This window comes from Lagopus leucura, unplaced genomic scaffold (assembly GCF_019238085.1).
Source record: "Lagopus leucura isolate 7727_CA_CO unplaced genomic scaffold, USGS_WTPT01 Super-Scaffold_100002, whole genome shotgun sequence".
NCBI classification, from domain to species: Eukaryota; Metazoa; Chordata; class Aves; order Galliformes; family Phasianidae; genus Lagopus; species Lagopus leucura.
The window spans coordinates 67,423,477-67,439,002 of NW_024962263.1; the positions used below are offsets into that span (position 1 = coordinate 67,423,477).

A 15,526-nucleotide genomic window follows, 5' to 3' on the forward strand; every position below is an offset into this window, starting at 1 on the left:
GCATTCAGTGCCTGTTGCTTAGCATATGGTTTAAACTCTCATGCACTAAGCATGGAAATATTTTCAGATGTCAAACTCCAGTTAAAGTTGCTTTTCTCAATATTTTTTAAAAATTTTTGTTTTCTCTTAGTGCTTCTTGTATTTATTTTCCCAGTACAGATGTGATAATTAACATGCAAACACATACCAAAAAATACTCGTTTTTAAAGGCAAGTTTCTCTTTGTTTGATGAGGAAAATTGCTCACTGTACTGATCGGAGAGTTGCTTATTACACCTTACTGCACCAGTAAACTGTGACGGGAAGTCATTGCTTTGTGACTAAGGACATAAGCATGAAGTCTACATCCTGCACAAGTTTAGCCATGGGAATAGTAATACATGACCATTCTCAAGGAAAAGTTCCTAGTTTGCTCATTAGGGCTCAGGTGAAATTTAGCAACGCAGGAATCAATTGTAAATAACAAAGGTTTTACTAAAATCAAATGATTTTACGAAAATCAAAGGCGGGTAGATGCACCCAAAGCTGTCTTTACTTTCTTTACTCCACCAGTTCACACATCTTTTCACAGAAAGCCACACAGCATGCAAAACCATACTAAATAGGCGTTTTGGATGTGGAAGCAAATGTAGAGTGAGACGTAACTGAAGTTCCACTACCCAAGTTAACCTTCCTTTTAACAGAGACTCGAGTGAATGAGTTTCACTGCTTTTCAGGTAGTGTTTTGTGAAAATACAAATGGAAGCCACCTGAGCCCTCGTACTAAACAGCGCTGGCAGTCTTTGCTTCAAATGAAGTCAATGGCAACTGCAGCTGCTCAAAACAGATGTATGTTAGAGCACCGCAACAGCATTTTTCCTGGTACGTGTAATTATTGCTGAAGGAGATACATGAGAGACAACAATGTCTGGCAGAGGGAAGACTTTAATGAGAATAAAAAGAATCCTGGGCCAGATTCACAACAGTTTGCCTATAAAATAGCAGCCCAACCTGACAGTTGTAGATGAGAAAAACCTGAAATTATCATTCAGACATATAATCACATAATCTTATAAATAATGTGTCTTTAAGTAGCATCAATACCTGTTCAGGGCCCTCATTGCTGGATTCAACGAACACTGAGAAAAGGTTTTCCATTGCATAAACACAGCCCAATTATATTAATCTCATCCTCTTAGACAGTATTCTGCTGCTACATGTATAGTGGCACTCTTTTTTACCCAGTCAATTACACTAGGCAAACCAAAACAGATTTTACTGCATTATATAATTCGGGCTGTGTCTACTTCAGGGCTGCCAACAGTAAGAGCAAAAGCCCTTTCACATCATTTGGTTGTAACACCACACTGGCTACAATTCTAGTCTGTATCCAGTTGAGAATAACTGCCACTTATGGATGGACAGACAAGTTACTTGTGCTAGATCTGGGGCAAGATCTTTATGCTTACATGTTTGGTGTCCTTGAAGTATGGAATAAGCCATATATGTAACACACTCTTGTATATAATAAACATTTCAAGCGTAGAAGACGTAAACGGAGAGAAAAAATTACAGTTATTGTATCATTGGTTTTTGCTTACCACAAGTCCTAGCACAAGGGTACGCACTCTCTCCCCAATCTCTGGTGAAATGTCATTGCCAAACTGCTGTAAGGTTGTAAGAAATCTCTTCAGTTTGCTGAGCTGCCTAGCTCCACAAGCTGGCGGTAACTGCTGGTTAGCCAGAGAAGAGGAAGAGGAAGAGGACGGCCCATTGCTAAAGCCATTAGGAGGAGATGGAGCTCCATTTAACGCTGTCGGTGAATGGCTTGTGCCATTGGTTACTGGAAGAGAAAGAGAAGAGAGGGTAAAATAAAGAGAAGGATGGAGAGAGAAGGAAAACAGCTTAAAATTTTCTGTGCTTGACCTCAAAATTAATTAAGTTGCACAATCAACTTGTGACAGAGCAACAGTCCACAGTTTAAATCCATTTCATAGTATCTGGTACTGAACACTGTACAGACTGGAAGTAACAATAGTTGCCTGTCACACAGTCCCCCCAAAGAGCTCCTGAACTGAAATGAAAACCATTATTTGAATACCACAAACAATCAACAACAAAAAAGAGAGAGAAAGAGAGTGAGAGGAACTAGAAATAGAGAAAGAGTGTGAGCACGTATATGACTGAAAACAAAAAAAAAAAAAACTGTTCTTTGGGGTAGAAAAAAATGTGCAGACATATTTCATGAAGCCTCAGTTTATCTCTGAATATTTTTACTCGTGTTTTGTACACACAACTGACAGCTGTGTTTATAAAACAGGACTTGCATGTTTTAACCTTACACCACCCAATGAGAAGGTTATTTTTTCTGATACAGATTTCCTAGCTGCTAACATATGGAGCACACTAAGCTGTTTGTGCAGGTACAAATGGTGCCATCCTAGCTGTGGCCCAGAGTTTTGCAGGTAGGACACTAAACTGCAAGAAGACTTCTCAGAGACCACAAGGAAATTACTCTGCTTTTCATGTGTCAGTATAGTATCTCTAAAAAGTATAGCAAAGCATTCTCCTCCTGTTGCAAGGTTGCAACCTTGACAACAACCATTTCTGGCCACCGTTTTAGTTTGATTCTTATCCATACTCCAGAATCGAGCACAGAATCAAACTGAGGATATCTTTTTCCACCCAGGTTACAGCAGCACAGGCTCTTGAGTCTAACTAGGCAAAATGACAGCGAGTGACAAGCAAAATAATGGCTCCCTCTGAACAAAAATGCACAAATGCACTTGGAAGCATGGGCAGGCAGCACACAAGTATACCCAGCAGCAGCTACTCAGCTGGCTATTGCCTTGGGCAAATTTATTGGCTCCTGATTAGGGAGTCAGTTAGAAATCATTTGTTGTGGTATCACTCACTTGGTGCAATCTGTCTCCCTACTCCAAAGCACCAAGACATTAATTTATATCACTGCACACCATAAGACACCACAAATCAGGAACTTACCTACAATAAAAATGCAGAATGATAGTAGCTTAATTTGCTTCCTATTTGAAAGCACATGACAAGCGAACATCTTCAAGAACTTTTCATCTTTGTTAATGATTAACATCTTTGAAGCCAAACATCCCTTTTCTATTTGTCACTTTCTCCAACAATCATCTCTCTTTTTAGCAAGTAACTACTTTTTGAGGATGGACACGTACTGATTATCACAGCCCTTCTTTTAAAGGGGTTCTTGCCCCACTGATTGAAGGGCCTTTATGGTGGTAATATGAAAAGCAGCAATCTGAGCGGCTACCTAGTTTCTGCATGGTTTTTATCTAGTTTTGTTTGCCTCATCTGGTTGAGTGGTCTAGGGAAAACAAGAACTGGAAAAAGCAGAAACAGAAAGGAGCTGGCCTCTCAAAGTTCAGCTCCAAGCTGCGCTAAGTGCAGCAGCAGAGTGAGATACATGAGTAAAATACATGGTGGTTGCAAGGAAACTGCATAGCCAAACTCATCATACCATGAATTCAGTAAATTAGGACTGGGAAGAATATGTCCTGCTCTATCCTCACGCAATCCAATAATTCAGTCACTGCTCCTAGTGATGGGGCTAAGATCAAGAAAGTAGAGAACTGCAGAGTTCATTCTCTAGGATAGATACGATGAGGAGAACGGCGGACCAAATTCCTCCTTCAACAAAATAAACAAAGAAATATTCCCCAAAAGCAGCTGCTTCAAAACAACTTGCATTTGCAATAGTCCACCCAGTACTGATGATTTTATCTCTCTATAATGTCTGAATTTGCCAACTGGCAAAGACATCTATGTTATTGTAAAACATAGCCATGTTATTAATAAAGCAAAATTTAGCATTTAGAATTTCAACAAACTAATATATTTTAAGAGTTTTCAATAGCCTAAAACAAAGCAAACAAGTGTACTCTTGACAAGAAAGCAAGCGTGCACTTCTTAGCCTACAGGCATTCTCACTGCAGTAGCAGTAAGTGTAACAAGCACTCAAACAGAAGTGGCTTTTTAGTATCCAAGCTGGAACTGCTAAGGCTGAACTCCAAAATCTGATGGTGTAAAATGCATTTAAAATTAGATCTTTAGACTTTTGGACTTCATAAATAGCCAAAACAACAGCAGCAAAAACAACCAAAAACAGTTATGGTTCACACACCTTCCAACAATATCCAGAAAATCTAGTGAGTATACTCAACTGAGGACTGTAAGAAAAGAAAAGAACATGGTCTCATTCCTTTTATCACTTCCCAAGATCATCCAGAACTGTGCTAAGCACATTAGACTGAAAGGCTTAATCTGCAAGAGCCTCATCCAGCAAAAAAAAACCCTCAAAACAGTTTAACTTCAGAGCAGTTCCTAGGATGATTCAGGTGCTGGAGTTAAACAAAACAAACAGATCTTTGCAAGATCAGGGTCACTGGGTTAAATCTAAGTTTATGCAAAGAGTTGGCACAAATGCTCCTCACTGTTTAAGTCTGATGTAAATCCTCAGGACAGGGTTCACTGGGATAAGTGGTACAAAGGCTTCCAGCTGGCCTCGTGCACAGAGGTGAATTTTAAGAAAGGCATTTAACAGGCAGCAAGAGGCTAAAAAGATATAGGCAAGACAAATAGAAGATGCTGCCGTCATTCTGTTTAGGCATATGTATTCTACTGTTCTAAAAATGTTTTATTTAAAATGTGAAATGTAAACACATTCTCATGTTTATACTATTACGAGGCAGTAAAAAAGAGACCAAAAAAAATTGCAGCTAAATCTTAGTAAGAGAAACGTGGATCATTTCATGACTGTGAAAAGAATAGTCCAGACAACATGCCAGATCGCAATCTCAGCTACGCTGATATGAATGCAGAGTAACTCCACCACGACTGGTAGAGCTTCCCGTGTGTTTACATCAGCAAACTGAGACAGAGAGGTGGTTCCAGATTAGAAATCTCAGGACAAAACAACAAAACGCCTTTATTTTTGTTTTTGTATCACTACTAGCTAGAAATTATACAGCACTTCATTCAATCATTAGTGGGATAAACTATTTTCTTTAAGAATAACCCCCACTTTAAATATATAAACAAAGCCCTAAACAATAACTACCGAATTTTATACACAGAAGTGAACAGAATCTCTTAAACTGTACAACAAAACAGCTAAGAGTTTCCTGCATTTCTCAGAGGACTGATCTAAGCATAAATTGACATAGGAAAGAGTGTTCTCTGTTCTTTGACGCTACGCTCAAATAACAGGGAAATTACCACAGCTCAGAGCTGAACACCTTAACAGACTAAAGATCCGTTAACCTGCTGTGATTTTACATTTGTTTAATTACTTATCGCAGTATCATCAAATGCTGCTGCAGCCCTTGCATACAGGTTTTCCTTCACACACGTTAGTTTCTTACATACAGAAAGAAAGAATATGGAAGAATAGGAAGAAAATAATTCTAATTACACGTTGTGGGCGTGAATGAACTCGTTCTTGGAGCTCCTTGGGTAGTGGGAGGAGGTGGCATTGTTGGAGGCGTCAGCCTGGATTGTGTCTTCACATCCACAGGTGAGTCTGGCATTGTGGAATGCTTCTCAGTGCGATCTGTAACACACCATAGGAACACACTATTTTATTTCCCCAAGAACATCCGCTCTGAAACAAAAGTTTAAAAGCAAAAGCAGGAAGTGAGACATTTCAGCACCTGCCGCAAAACATTACACCTGGTTATCTATTCCAGTGTGCACCAGCAGAATTGCATCATCTGAACCTTACTTAAGAAGGTGCAGCATAGATGAGAAGACCTCATTTGTAGCAGTGCTGTATTATCTTTTGTTTTTCATTTCTAGCATGTGCAGATGCTGCCTCCAAAGCACTCCTGGAAGTGCAATAATGCCACCTCCTTTCAATGTCAGCCAGGAGGAAAAAGGAGATGAAGAAACAGGAAAGTAATAAATCCCCTTACAACAATCCTTACAGGAGTATAAGCAGAAGCTCTTTAGTACAGGTGAGATATTGGGCTGAAGGATACTGGTTGAAGGCAGCTCTTGTCATGCCTTTGTAAGCAACGAGAGATACTTATGTTAAATACCAGTGCCTCCCGGATGACTTTGCCACCATGCCCCTGGATATTCTCACATTCCCATCAAGAATAAGCATGTCAAAATGATAAGTCAATTGCCAACCATACATATAAATAAATAAATAAATAGATAAATAAATAAATAAATAAATAAATAAAGCATAACATTTTAAAGTTTACATCTTTACACATCAAGAACAACTTTAATGTTCAAAACCTGTAAGACATGAAAAACAACAACAAAAGGAAAAACAGGCAGAAAACCTAACAGTTCCCTTGCAAGTAAAGAGCTAGCAGATATTTCATATACATGCTACAGAAACATCTTTTTGGATCATTCTGTGTTAAAGTTGATGTGGAGGAAAAAAAAAAAGATAAATAAATAAACAGGAATATAAAACCATCCACATCCTTGTGTTTCATTTATTGAAAATGGGCAAAAAAAGACAACATTTACCAGCGGATAGCAAAAGTAACACAATAGCTTAGTGGGCCATCTTGAGTGAAGATGAAGCTTAGCTTTAAATGGGCATGAGTCTTGCATACCTTCTTCTGGGGTCAGGATTATTGTTTTGTTTTTTACAGACTGTCCTATACAAGGCTTCATGTGCTTCATTAAACTGCGTAGCCAAAAAGCGTCACCACTATTGGGTTAACAGATGAATTTGCCGTTTCAATTTACAACAATGGTAAAGCCAGGAATATTTTACAAATTCTGCTGCTTGACTTTGAGAACGCGTATCTTTGTTAGAACAGAGAATTAAAGTTCACAGGGAAAAGAAAAAAAATTATATAAGATCTTGCATGTGAGAGAGACTAAATGCACTTTATGAAGGAGCAGTGTGTTTTTAAAAGCCTCAAAAATCTAATCATCAGAACTTTAATTTATCAGACGAAGAGGGAGGGAAAACAATGAGGGATACAGGTACAGTAGAAAAGGATCTGCAGTTTGGATCTCAGATTAGCTAACCTCAGTAGCATAGGGAACAGTATCCAAAATCCAAATATTAAGCCTCACACACAGGTAAGGTTTGATTTGCAAATCAAGAGATAGTATATTACTACATGCTGAAAAACAAAAGTAGGTTTTAAAATATATTTCTATACAAAATTTCCTTTCCACATCACTCCACTCAAACAGTTAAATCTATATCTTCAACAAGCCATTCATTTAATATAAAGAACTACAAAAACTAGTCTTGAAATGTTAATTGCTTCCTTAATAGCTGAATTCATCTCGCACTCACCTCAACCAACCTCAGCAACAGGGGAATAAATAGCTTTCAGCTCATGTTGCAACAGAGGGAAAGAGGCACAGCAGTAAGCCTGAGCCCTCCTAAATAAAGGCAAATATTTCTGCCATGCCAAGAAAGGAGAGAGAAAGGGAGGCTTGCCAGAGCTGGTGGGGAGATAACAGTGGGAACTGCTGGTCCATCTGGTTTTCATTCTGCTAACACTCACGCTGAACTGTTAAGGAAGGCAGTCCAGGTACACAGATTTGAAGCATGTGGGAGCACAGACACAGGCAGGGAAGAGATGGAGGTGGGTGGAAGAAAGAGTGAGAGAAACCAAACCCTGCTCAGCTGCTGCTCGCGCCGAGCAGGCACAGGCTGTATCCCACAGCTCAGCTGCTGGGAACTAAAAGCGAGCTGAAACCAGCACCGTAACCAGCCGCACCTCTCCTGCTCCCGATCCGCATTGTTCCAAAATTAGGTCTGTTCCCAAAGGCTCAGATCAGAGGGGGGAACACTTTTCCCAAGAGCTGGAGATATTTTGTTACTTAAATTGAAAGCTGTAGTGGGAAATAGTGTGTGGGTTGGCTCTCCAACTGCAGATAGTTACCGCTGCCATCAAGCTGGTTTTATTCCCTTCAAAACTGTCTGCTGCCCTATTTGCAGACCACTGACATTATCACTACTTTTCACATACCTCTGTTTTTACTTAGTTTAGTACTTTACTCAGGTTTTACTTTTTCTAATCACCTTTCTTTGTGAAGAAATAGATAAACAAAAACAATTCGACAGGCCACAGGTGTCCCCCTGTCCCCTGCAAAGCCATACAACCCATCCTGCTACTGTACAATGGCAGACTTTTATTTCTGCTACTCCATAAGCACTCCAGCAAAGTGTTCTGTAAGGAGATAAAAGACTTGCTTTCAAGCTCATCACAAAACACTTCAAACCAAGGTACTATATTGTCTTGTCCGAATAGAGAGATGGGGAGGAAAAGAAAAAAAAAAGGAAAATTTTGTGGAAGTATGGTATAAAATGCAAAACTTTTCCATGTGCTTGGAAACAGCCCTGAAAAGCATCCTGCCCCACTGCTCTCTCATACTTCCCATCCTTCTAGCCTCTTCAGTAGCAAAGCTCCTGCAGGAGCCTCTCTGTCCTTTCTGCTGGTGTTTCTCTGCTCCTCACCTCTGTGACAGATTCCCCAGCTCCTGCAGAAGATGCACATCACTGCACCGGATGCTCTGCACCCAGCTCTATCCCAGCACCCAGCCTGGAGGACCTCAGCTGCTAAAGTTTTCAGAAGAAGGCTTCTTGGAGATGGAGTGGTGAAGGAGCACACAGCAGAGCTGGCAGTCTCTGTCACCTGAACTCACAAAGCTTGTAATGTCTGAAACATAGCCTAGAACCTCACCTCCTACAAATCATTACTAGTTTAATTTAAAACAAAACAGAACAATTTTTTTTACTCTAATTGTTGAAAAGTAACCCAAAAATATGCAAGCTAAAATCAAAGCAGTATTTAAATTGCATTTATTCATGAGCCAGGTTGCCCCTAAACCTTGTTATATGAGAGGTTTCACATTTTTAAAAGCAGCTCTCTGTGGTTATTCTGCTAACTGTATATTCAGAGGTGATGAAGGGATGGGAGGGGTAGATGGAATCCTGCAAAAGGAAAAACTGCATCATTTATGAGTGAAATCCTGCCTGTTCCAGACTTCAGGTACATCTGCCCTCTAACACAGGAACATACTTCTTGAGCTTTGCCTAAAATTTGGAAGAGCTTTAAGGGAAACATCTCTTAAAATCACTTAATTTCTTGAATTCCAAATATGTTTATGTTCTCGTGTCAAAACAAACTCCCCATTTGCAAGGCAGCCTTTGCTATTTTTTTCTGTTGGAATCTGACATTTCAAATAATAATCCCAAATTAGGAGAGATGTGATAGAAAATTGCTCACAACATCATCCATTTCAGTGTGCCGGCTGCGTATACAGAGACAGTAACTTGTTTCAGATGCAAAGACTTCTTCTATAGACAGAAACCTTCTAAGCAGTGATGAAGTCAGACTCCTTAGCCTAGTTCTCATAAAATTGGGCTGAAACCAGAGGTCCTCCAAACCAAAGAGAAAAGGAGACATCTGCAATTCATTCTTTACTACTCGCTGCAATCAATTCAGGATGGAAATAGATGGTGAAATAATGGGCTAGTCCTAATCCATACACACAACTCTCTGGTGCAGTGAGAGACTTAGAATAAATTCAGAAAATATGTTTCAAGTATGCAGAGATCTACTGCATTTGCTTTGGATTATACTGAAAAAAAAATCTGAAATATACATTCTTGAATCTCTTTTACAGCAAAGAGTGAAGAACTGTGACTTTACCACAGAAATATTTTGCTCCATTTAAAATTAAAGAATGTTGTAAAACCAGCTTTAAATTACGATATTTCTTCTGCGGATTTCTTGGTTCGTGAAACCATACAGTTCTTGTCATTCATACAGTTTTTTATGGGAGGAGTTATTTTTATCACTATTACTTAGATGTTAGGTGAATGTTGATATTTACCGTAAACCTGGCCAACTTCTGAAGGTAAATGTGGACGACACAAAGTAAAAAGTGCAAGAGCACGAGCAAAAAGAGATGTGCATGTATTCAAACTGATTTACTTTACTTCCTGTAGCCTCAATGATTTAGTCCTTTTTTAAAACAAGGCAGTCTTTCATATATGGCAACATTTCAGCTCATGTGGCATGCTTCCAAGTCTAACGCATCAAGGAAAGCTGATGTATGGAACAAAATATGGAATATATAAATACTTTACTGATACCATTTCAATAGCCAATTCAACGTCAAGCATTTCAAGGGGTGGTGTGTTTTCAATTTCCTTTTTTAAATGAAAAAAAGTATGGTATAATATGCTGTGGCATTTATTTTACTTTCAGTTAGAGCAAACAGTTCCAGATGTATATCCAGGCATGAAAGATACTTAAAAGACGCTCTATATTGATTGTACAGTACTCACTACTTCTGTGCCAACACATTAAAAATAAGAATAAAAAACCTGCCAAATTAGAAGCGTCCATTGTCTTGATTCCTTTAAACTCACAGAAAGTACAAATCCTTCATGTGACACAAGACTAGAACCTGCCCCTTCTACTCAAATTATATAAACTGAGACCTAAATCTGTACCATTTAAAAGTGAAGGTTGTTGCTGAGTTGACGCTGGACTAATCCTGAATGTTTTGAGTGTGATAACATAGAATTTGCAAGCAGATAACAGGCTTTGAGTCCCAGAAGTCTCTACCCAGACTCTCCGCAGACTGTGAGTCTCTGTAGAAATGAAATGGGTGACAGAAAAACATCAGTCTATAAAAGAGGAAAAACTACATAGCTCTTCCATCCATAATGTTAACACAATATGGTCACTGAAGAACCTTCCCTCTGAAAGATCTTCACCCAAAGTCAGCAACAGACACCACAAGGCCATGTTCAAGGCATTGTGAGGCTCCAGGCATATCACTACCAGAGTATGACAATGAAATGAAGATCAGGGAGCAATGCCTCACATTACACTTACTGAGAACTATATTGCAAGGTAACTCTCCTGGCTGAAAAGGACTTGCTTGATATAAGCCTTAATATATATAGCCAGTCCCTACTTCTGTGAAAAACTAAGATTTACAATGCAGCCATAAAAAACAACACTAGGATAACTTCACAGGTCAAGCATGCCTCAGACTTGTTTGAGGTCAAGCCTTCACTCACTAATCTCTCAGCCTTTTTGACTCCTCTTTAATGAATAAAGAAGAACCTAAACAGAATGGATGTTTCTGTGCTATGAATGACCAATCTCAAATGGATAATATGGGTAATAACTTCCTATCAGCACCAGATGCATTCATGCTATCGGCCTAGAAAGAAAACACTGCCTGGTTTCAGGTCTCCAGTGGAAAGCTTTTCCTCCCCACGCAATATCGGAAAGCAGCTCACACACTTGGACTCTATCTTCTGGAACAAAACATCACCCACAAGCTTTATCCCCAAGGAAAGAAGATGCAGTGTTAGTGATAGCAGCACGCAGTTATGTTTTCAAGATGACGTAACATTCCACTGTTTCTTCTTCACTACCAGTAGGAAGTTCACATGATGACCCTTGTGCAAGAGCAATATCACAATTTTTGCTGCTGTCTTATCTTGGTTCTTTTCTGCTCAGATATTGAACATTTCATATCACCAGCTATTATTCAGAATAAATGAAAGCATATCCAGTTTATCCACTTCTTGTCATTTAGTATGCAGAAGCACAAAGAAATGTTGCATCCTGGGAGTTCACTATAGTTATCTCAGACTAAGTTATCAGAACTTTCTTCAGATGTGCTAAAAAAAGCAATGAGAATAATGTAATCTCCACTCTGCCTCTCAAAACCTGAAAAGGGAATTTTGTGAAACTGTTCTAGCAGGAAGAACTTATGTATCATGAAAACTAGGTGAATGATAGCCTATACTTCGCAACATGTTCGTAATCCATAATGGTATATATACTGATTAATCATACTGTCATGACACCACCCAAAAAAGCAGAATCATTCCTTTTCGTTTCAATTCTCTAGAATGAAGTGCTTTCATAAACAAACAAATAAAACAAAACAAAAAAAGCTTTATAATGGCTTAGAAAGCGAAGGCCAGATAGTTAAATAAGCAATGCATGAGTTCAATCTCAAGGTTGAGACAAAAAGAACTATGTCTTGACTTTGCTTGGACATACTAATTTGTCCTGAAATAAACAAACTCAGCTTGCCATTTCATTTTATTTAAAAAAAAAAAAAAAAAAAAAAAAAAGGAAAAAGAATTTGGCTTTCCTCTCATTTAACAATTTGACACGTTTTGACAGTTCCAAAAGTAACATAAATTCACTTTTATTTAAGAATTAAAAACTGAATACTGGCAAAAGCGTATACTACTTTTCTCCTTCCCCTTCAGACCTTACCATGTAAAATCATAGGGAAGAACACAGGCTAAATGAAGATCAGCTACCACCCTAACAGTTTATGAAGCGCTTCAGCAAGAACAGACAAGCAAAACTGGACAAACTGTGGCAGCAGCAGCTGCCCATCATTTGCAGTATAAAGCCTGGAAGTCTCCTTCTCACCGCTGAATGCACGCATACTGGTCAGCCCGCACTGAAAGTAAGGATAATGTAGATTTATTTTAAATACCCCACCAAGCATTACAAAAACACATATATGTATGTATAATTAATGCACTTAGAAAGTTAATATTCCCAGATCTTTTACCAAAATGTTATTTTCCTCTCTGTGTTTCCTGGATCTTCTCCACTTTGTTTTTCTTGACAAACTACCAAACTGAGAACAAACTACCAAACTGAGAACTATGATTTTGAGTGTCTTTTTTTCTTTTAAGATAACAAAAACAATTTCAAAACCAGACCACTGAGTATTGAGGCATAAAACAAATGAAGAAGTACACACTATCTTCAAGCTGCAAAATAAAGAACAGAAAGAACAACAGAAAGAAACATAGGCCAAATCCACTCCCTGGCCTCCCCAGTGAGCACAGAGAGGACAACTCCTTCACATTATCAGGCCTTTCCACATTAGCAAGCTCCCAGTTTTCTGCTCCTACTTTTTATAGAGAAAATCAGGGGTTTTAACGTAAGGATTCCCAAAGGCTCATCTACAAGTAATTCAGCTCCTGTTGCTAGCAACTTCGTGGGGAAAACTATCTCTGTCATGACTGCATGTCATTTGATAAACTACAGATGAAGTCAAACTGATAGCTAAGAAACTCAAATACCATCAGCATTAAATTTGGTGTAGTTTATACTCTCTTACATACCCTGTCATAATTTGCACACATTATTCCCACCTTCAGAAAGAATAAAACTTTTTTTTTTTTTTTTTCCCAAATGTCAGCTAAGATTTCCAGGCTTGCTCCCTTTAATCCAAAGTCTGTAAAATCCAAAATTAGCAGCAAACTGTTTGTTATACACAGCTAAAAGTCTGAAGCAAAATAAGTGCAACTCCCTCCATTTTAATGCACTTGTGCAATATTAAAAAAAAAAAAAAAAAGAGAGAGTGAGAGAGAGTGTAAGGAGAGTGTAAGGCATAGTTATACTCATTTTAGAGAAGTCCTAGGAGAGTGCTGATGCCAGGATTCCATTAAATTTAACTAGAACTGAAGTCTCTAATACAATTTCAGAGTAGATAAAGTAATCTAAAATAAGCTATTTAGATTCAGGACAACATTAGGTGTTAAATTATTCTGCCAGCAAAAAAAACTTATTGCAGCCATACTATTAAAAAGCTTCATTTGTATTTATAAAACAAGCCATAAGTAATTTATGCTTGTAAAGAATGATATACTGGTGTAGGAGTTGACATTTTTCCATGGTTAAACATCTAAACAGATGACATAGGAACTACTGAGAAGGTAGTAGATATACATTTGTTTGCTCACGAGGAATTTGCCATACACAAGTCAAGATCTGGTTGGATAAGGATTGATGCTGACCACTCCAGGACAGAATATTTCTCAATGGGAGAATCAAGCTCCAAAATCCCCCTTTTATCACACTGCACAGCTCCTCTTGTCTAGGAACTTAATTCTTCTCTGTGGTATTACAAACAACAGCAAGTTTGTTCTCTTATGGCTGGTGTACACAAGACCATAGCAATAAGGCAGATCAGATGGGTGGCAAAAATTCTGAACTGCTTTCCAAATATGAGTGCTACTCCTGTTTTAGGAAGGATGCCTAATTTCTATCACCTAGCACAGACAGCTAAATTAGAAGATAAGACTCCCTCTATAATCACTGAAAAGAAGAAAGACTCAGAGCCTCTAATTCATCAAGCCAGATATTAATCCATCAGTGAAAAATGTATGTTAAAACAGAGTTCCCCTAAGAGCCACTGGATGCTGCCATTGTTACTTTCTTACTACTGCTGGTGATGGAAGTGGAGCTGCAGAGCAAAAGACCATCTCAGTATCATCCAGTGACAGTCTCTAAGTAGTGCAGCTTACTATCCTAATCAGGACTTTGGCATTTATGGAAATAAACACTCTGAGAGACTATTATTTCACATCACCAAATGATGCCATTAACGACATCTTGTGTTTACATGACCGACTGCCTAGATAGAGTGTGAGAAAATAGTATTAGTTTCAAGCCAGTTTCTCCTGGATGTTGCATGTCACACCAACTGTGTTTTATTCTGGGCACTGGATCATGCCTGAAAGCTGCAGTAGAGTGTGCGGGAGGGGGGAAAGAGATTCTTGGACTTTACATGAAATTAAGACCTTCCATCTCAATGAGGTGATACTACCTTTTGGCAAAGAAGCTCACAAGAAAAAAAGGTTTCCATTAATAAAAGCATGTTTCAAAACAATTGTCTGGCCTAAAACAATATACTTAAGTATTAATATCAAATAATATAAGCACACAAAGGAAGGGGGGAAAGGAAGTAGCTTATGTACATCACACCAACACAAAACCAGCCTGCACTTCCTGCAGTGAATTCTCACAAATACAAACTGGCACAGAAATCAGGTTAGCTCCCTCAGGAAGAGAGGTGCTGGGTAAGCCTTTTAGACCCCAGCTTTAAAAAAGTCAGGAATATCTGTTGAACTTTATGATTACAGGTAAACCAGTAGAGATCAATTCACTGCAATTATATGCAACTTTTCCAGGCATTAACCGTTATAATACTTTTAAGTCTTGCAGCAAAAACAAAAACAAAAAATAAAAAACAAAAAAAACTTACAACCTTGTTTTATCCATCTTTGTACTTAGATTTTAAATTTCAGACAGGAAAAAAAAAAAAAAGAAAAAAAAATCATATGGCTGAAGACTGAAGAAAAAAAATCAATAACTACTCCAGAAATCACAGGAAAAATTAGCAAAATATTAAAACAATTTCAGATATCACAACGTTACCAAGTTTGACAATCGTACAGAACACTCTGTTTCATGTGCAGCAGATTCACATGAAAGGTATTTGTTTTTCTCAACAAACACATAAGAACAATGGTTTCTACATTTACAGGACCTGTCCTCATTTTCTTCAAGCCAGTCAAACCCACAGTTTAAAATAAGTCATTCAATGTTGACCTTCATGAACCAGTATGACTTCTCATACATTTACATGTATGAGCATGTGTGTGCACGTGCACTCACTCATTAAATCAAATTTTACTTAGTTGATTCCATATATAAAAATAC

The 15,526-nt window shown here is 38.3% G+C and overlaps 1 protein-coding gene across 5 annotated transcripts in view; it reads right to left on the reverse strand.

Annotated features, from left to right (window-relative positions):
• Positions 1-15,526, reverse strand: part of RUNX1T1 (RUNX1 partner transcriptional co-repressor 1) — a 107,145-nt gene that overhangs the window by 41,301 nt on the left and 50,318 nt on the right. For 4 of the 5 annotated variants that reach the window (XM_042868811.1, XM_042868813.1, XM_042868815.1 and 1 more), the window contains 2 exons: positions 5,437-5,574; positions 1,580-1,821 (listed from right to left, as the gene is read on the reverse strand). In XM_042868811.1, the coding sequence (XP_042724745.1) occupies positions 1,580-1,821; positions 5,437-5,574 (380 nt within the window). Of the gene's footprint in view, positions 1-1,579; positions 1,822-5,436; positions 5,575-7,299; positions 7,382-15,526 lie in introns of those variants that run through there. The other variant, XM_042868816.1, reaches the window with a different exon arrangement.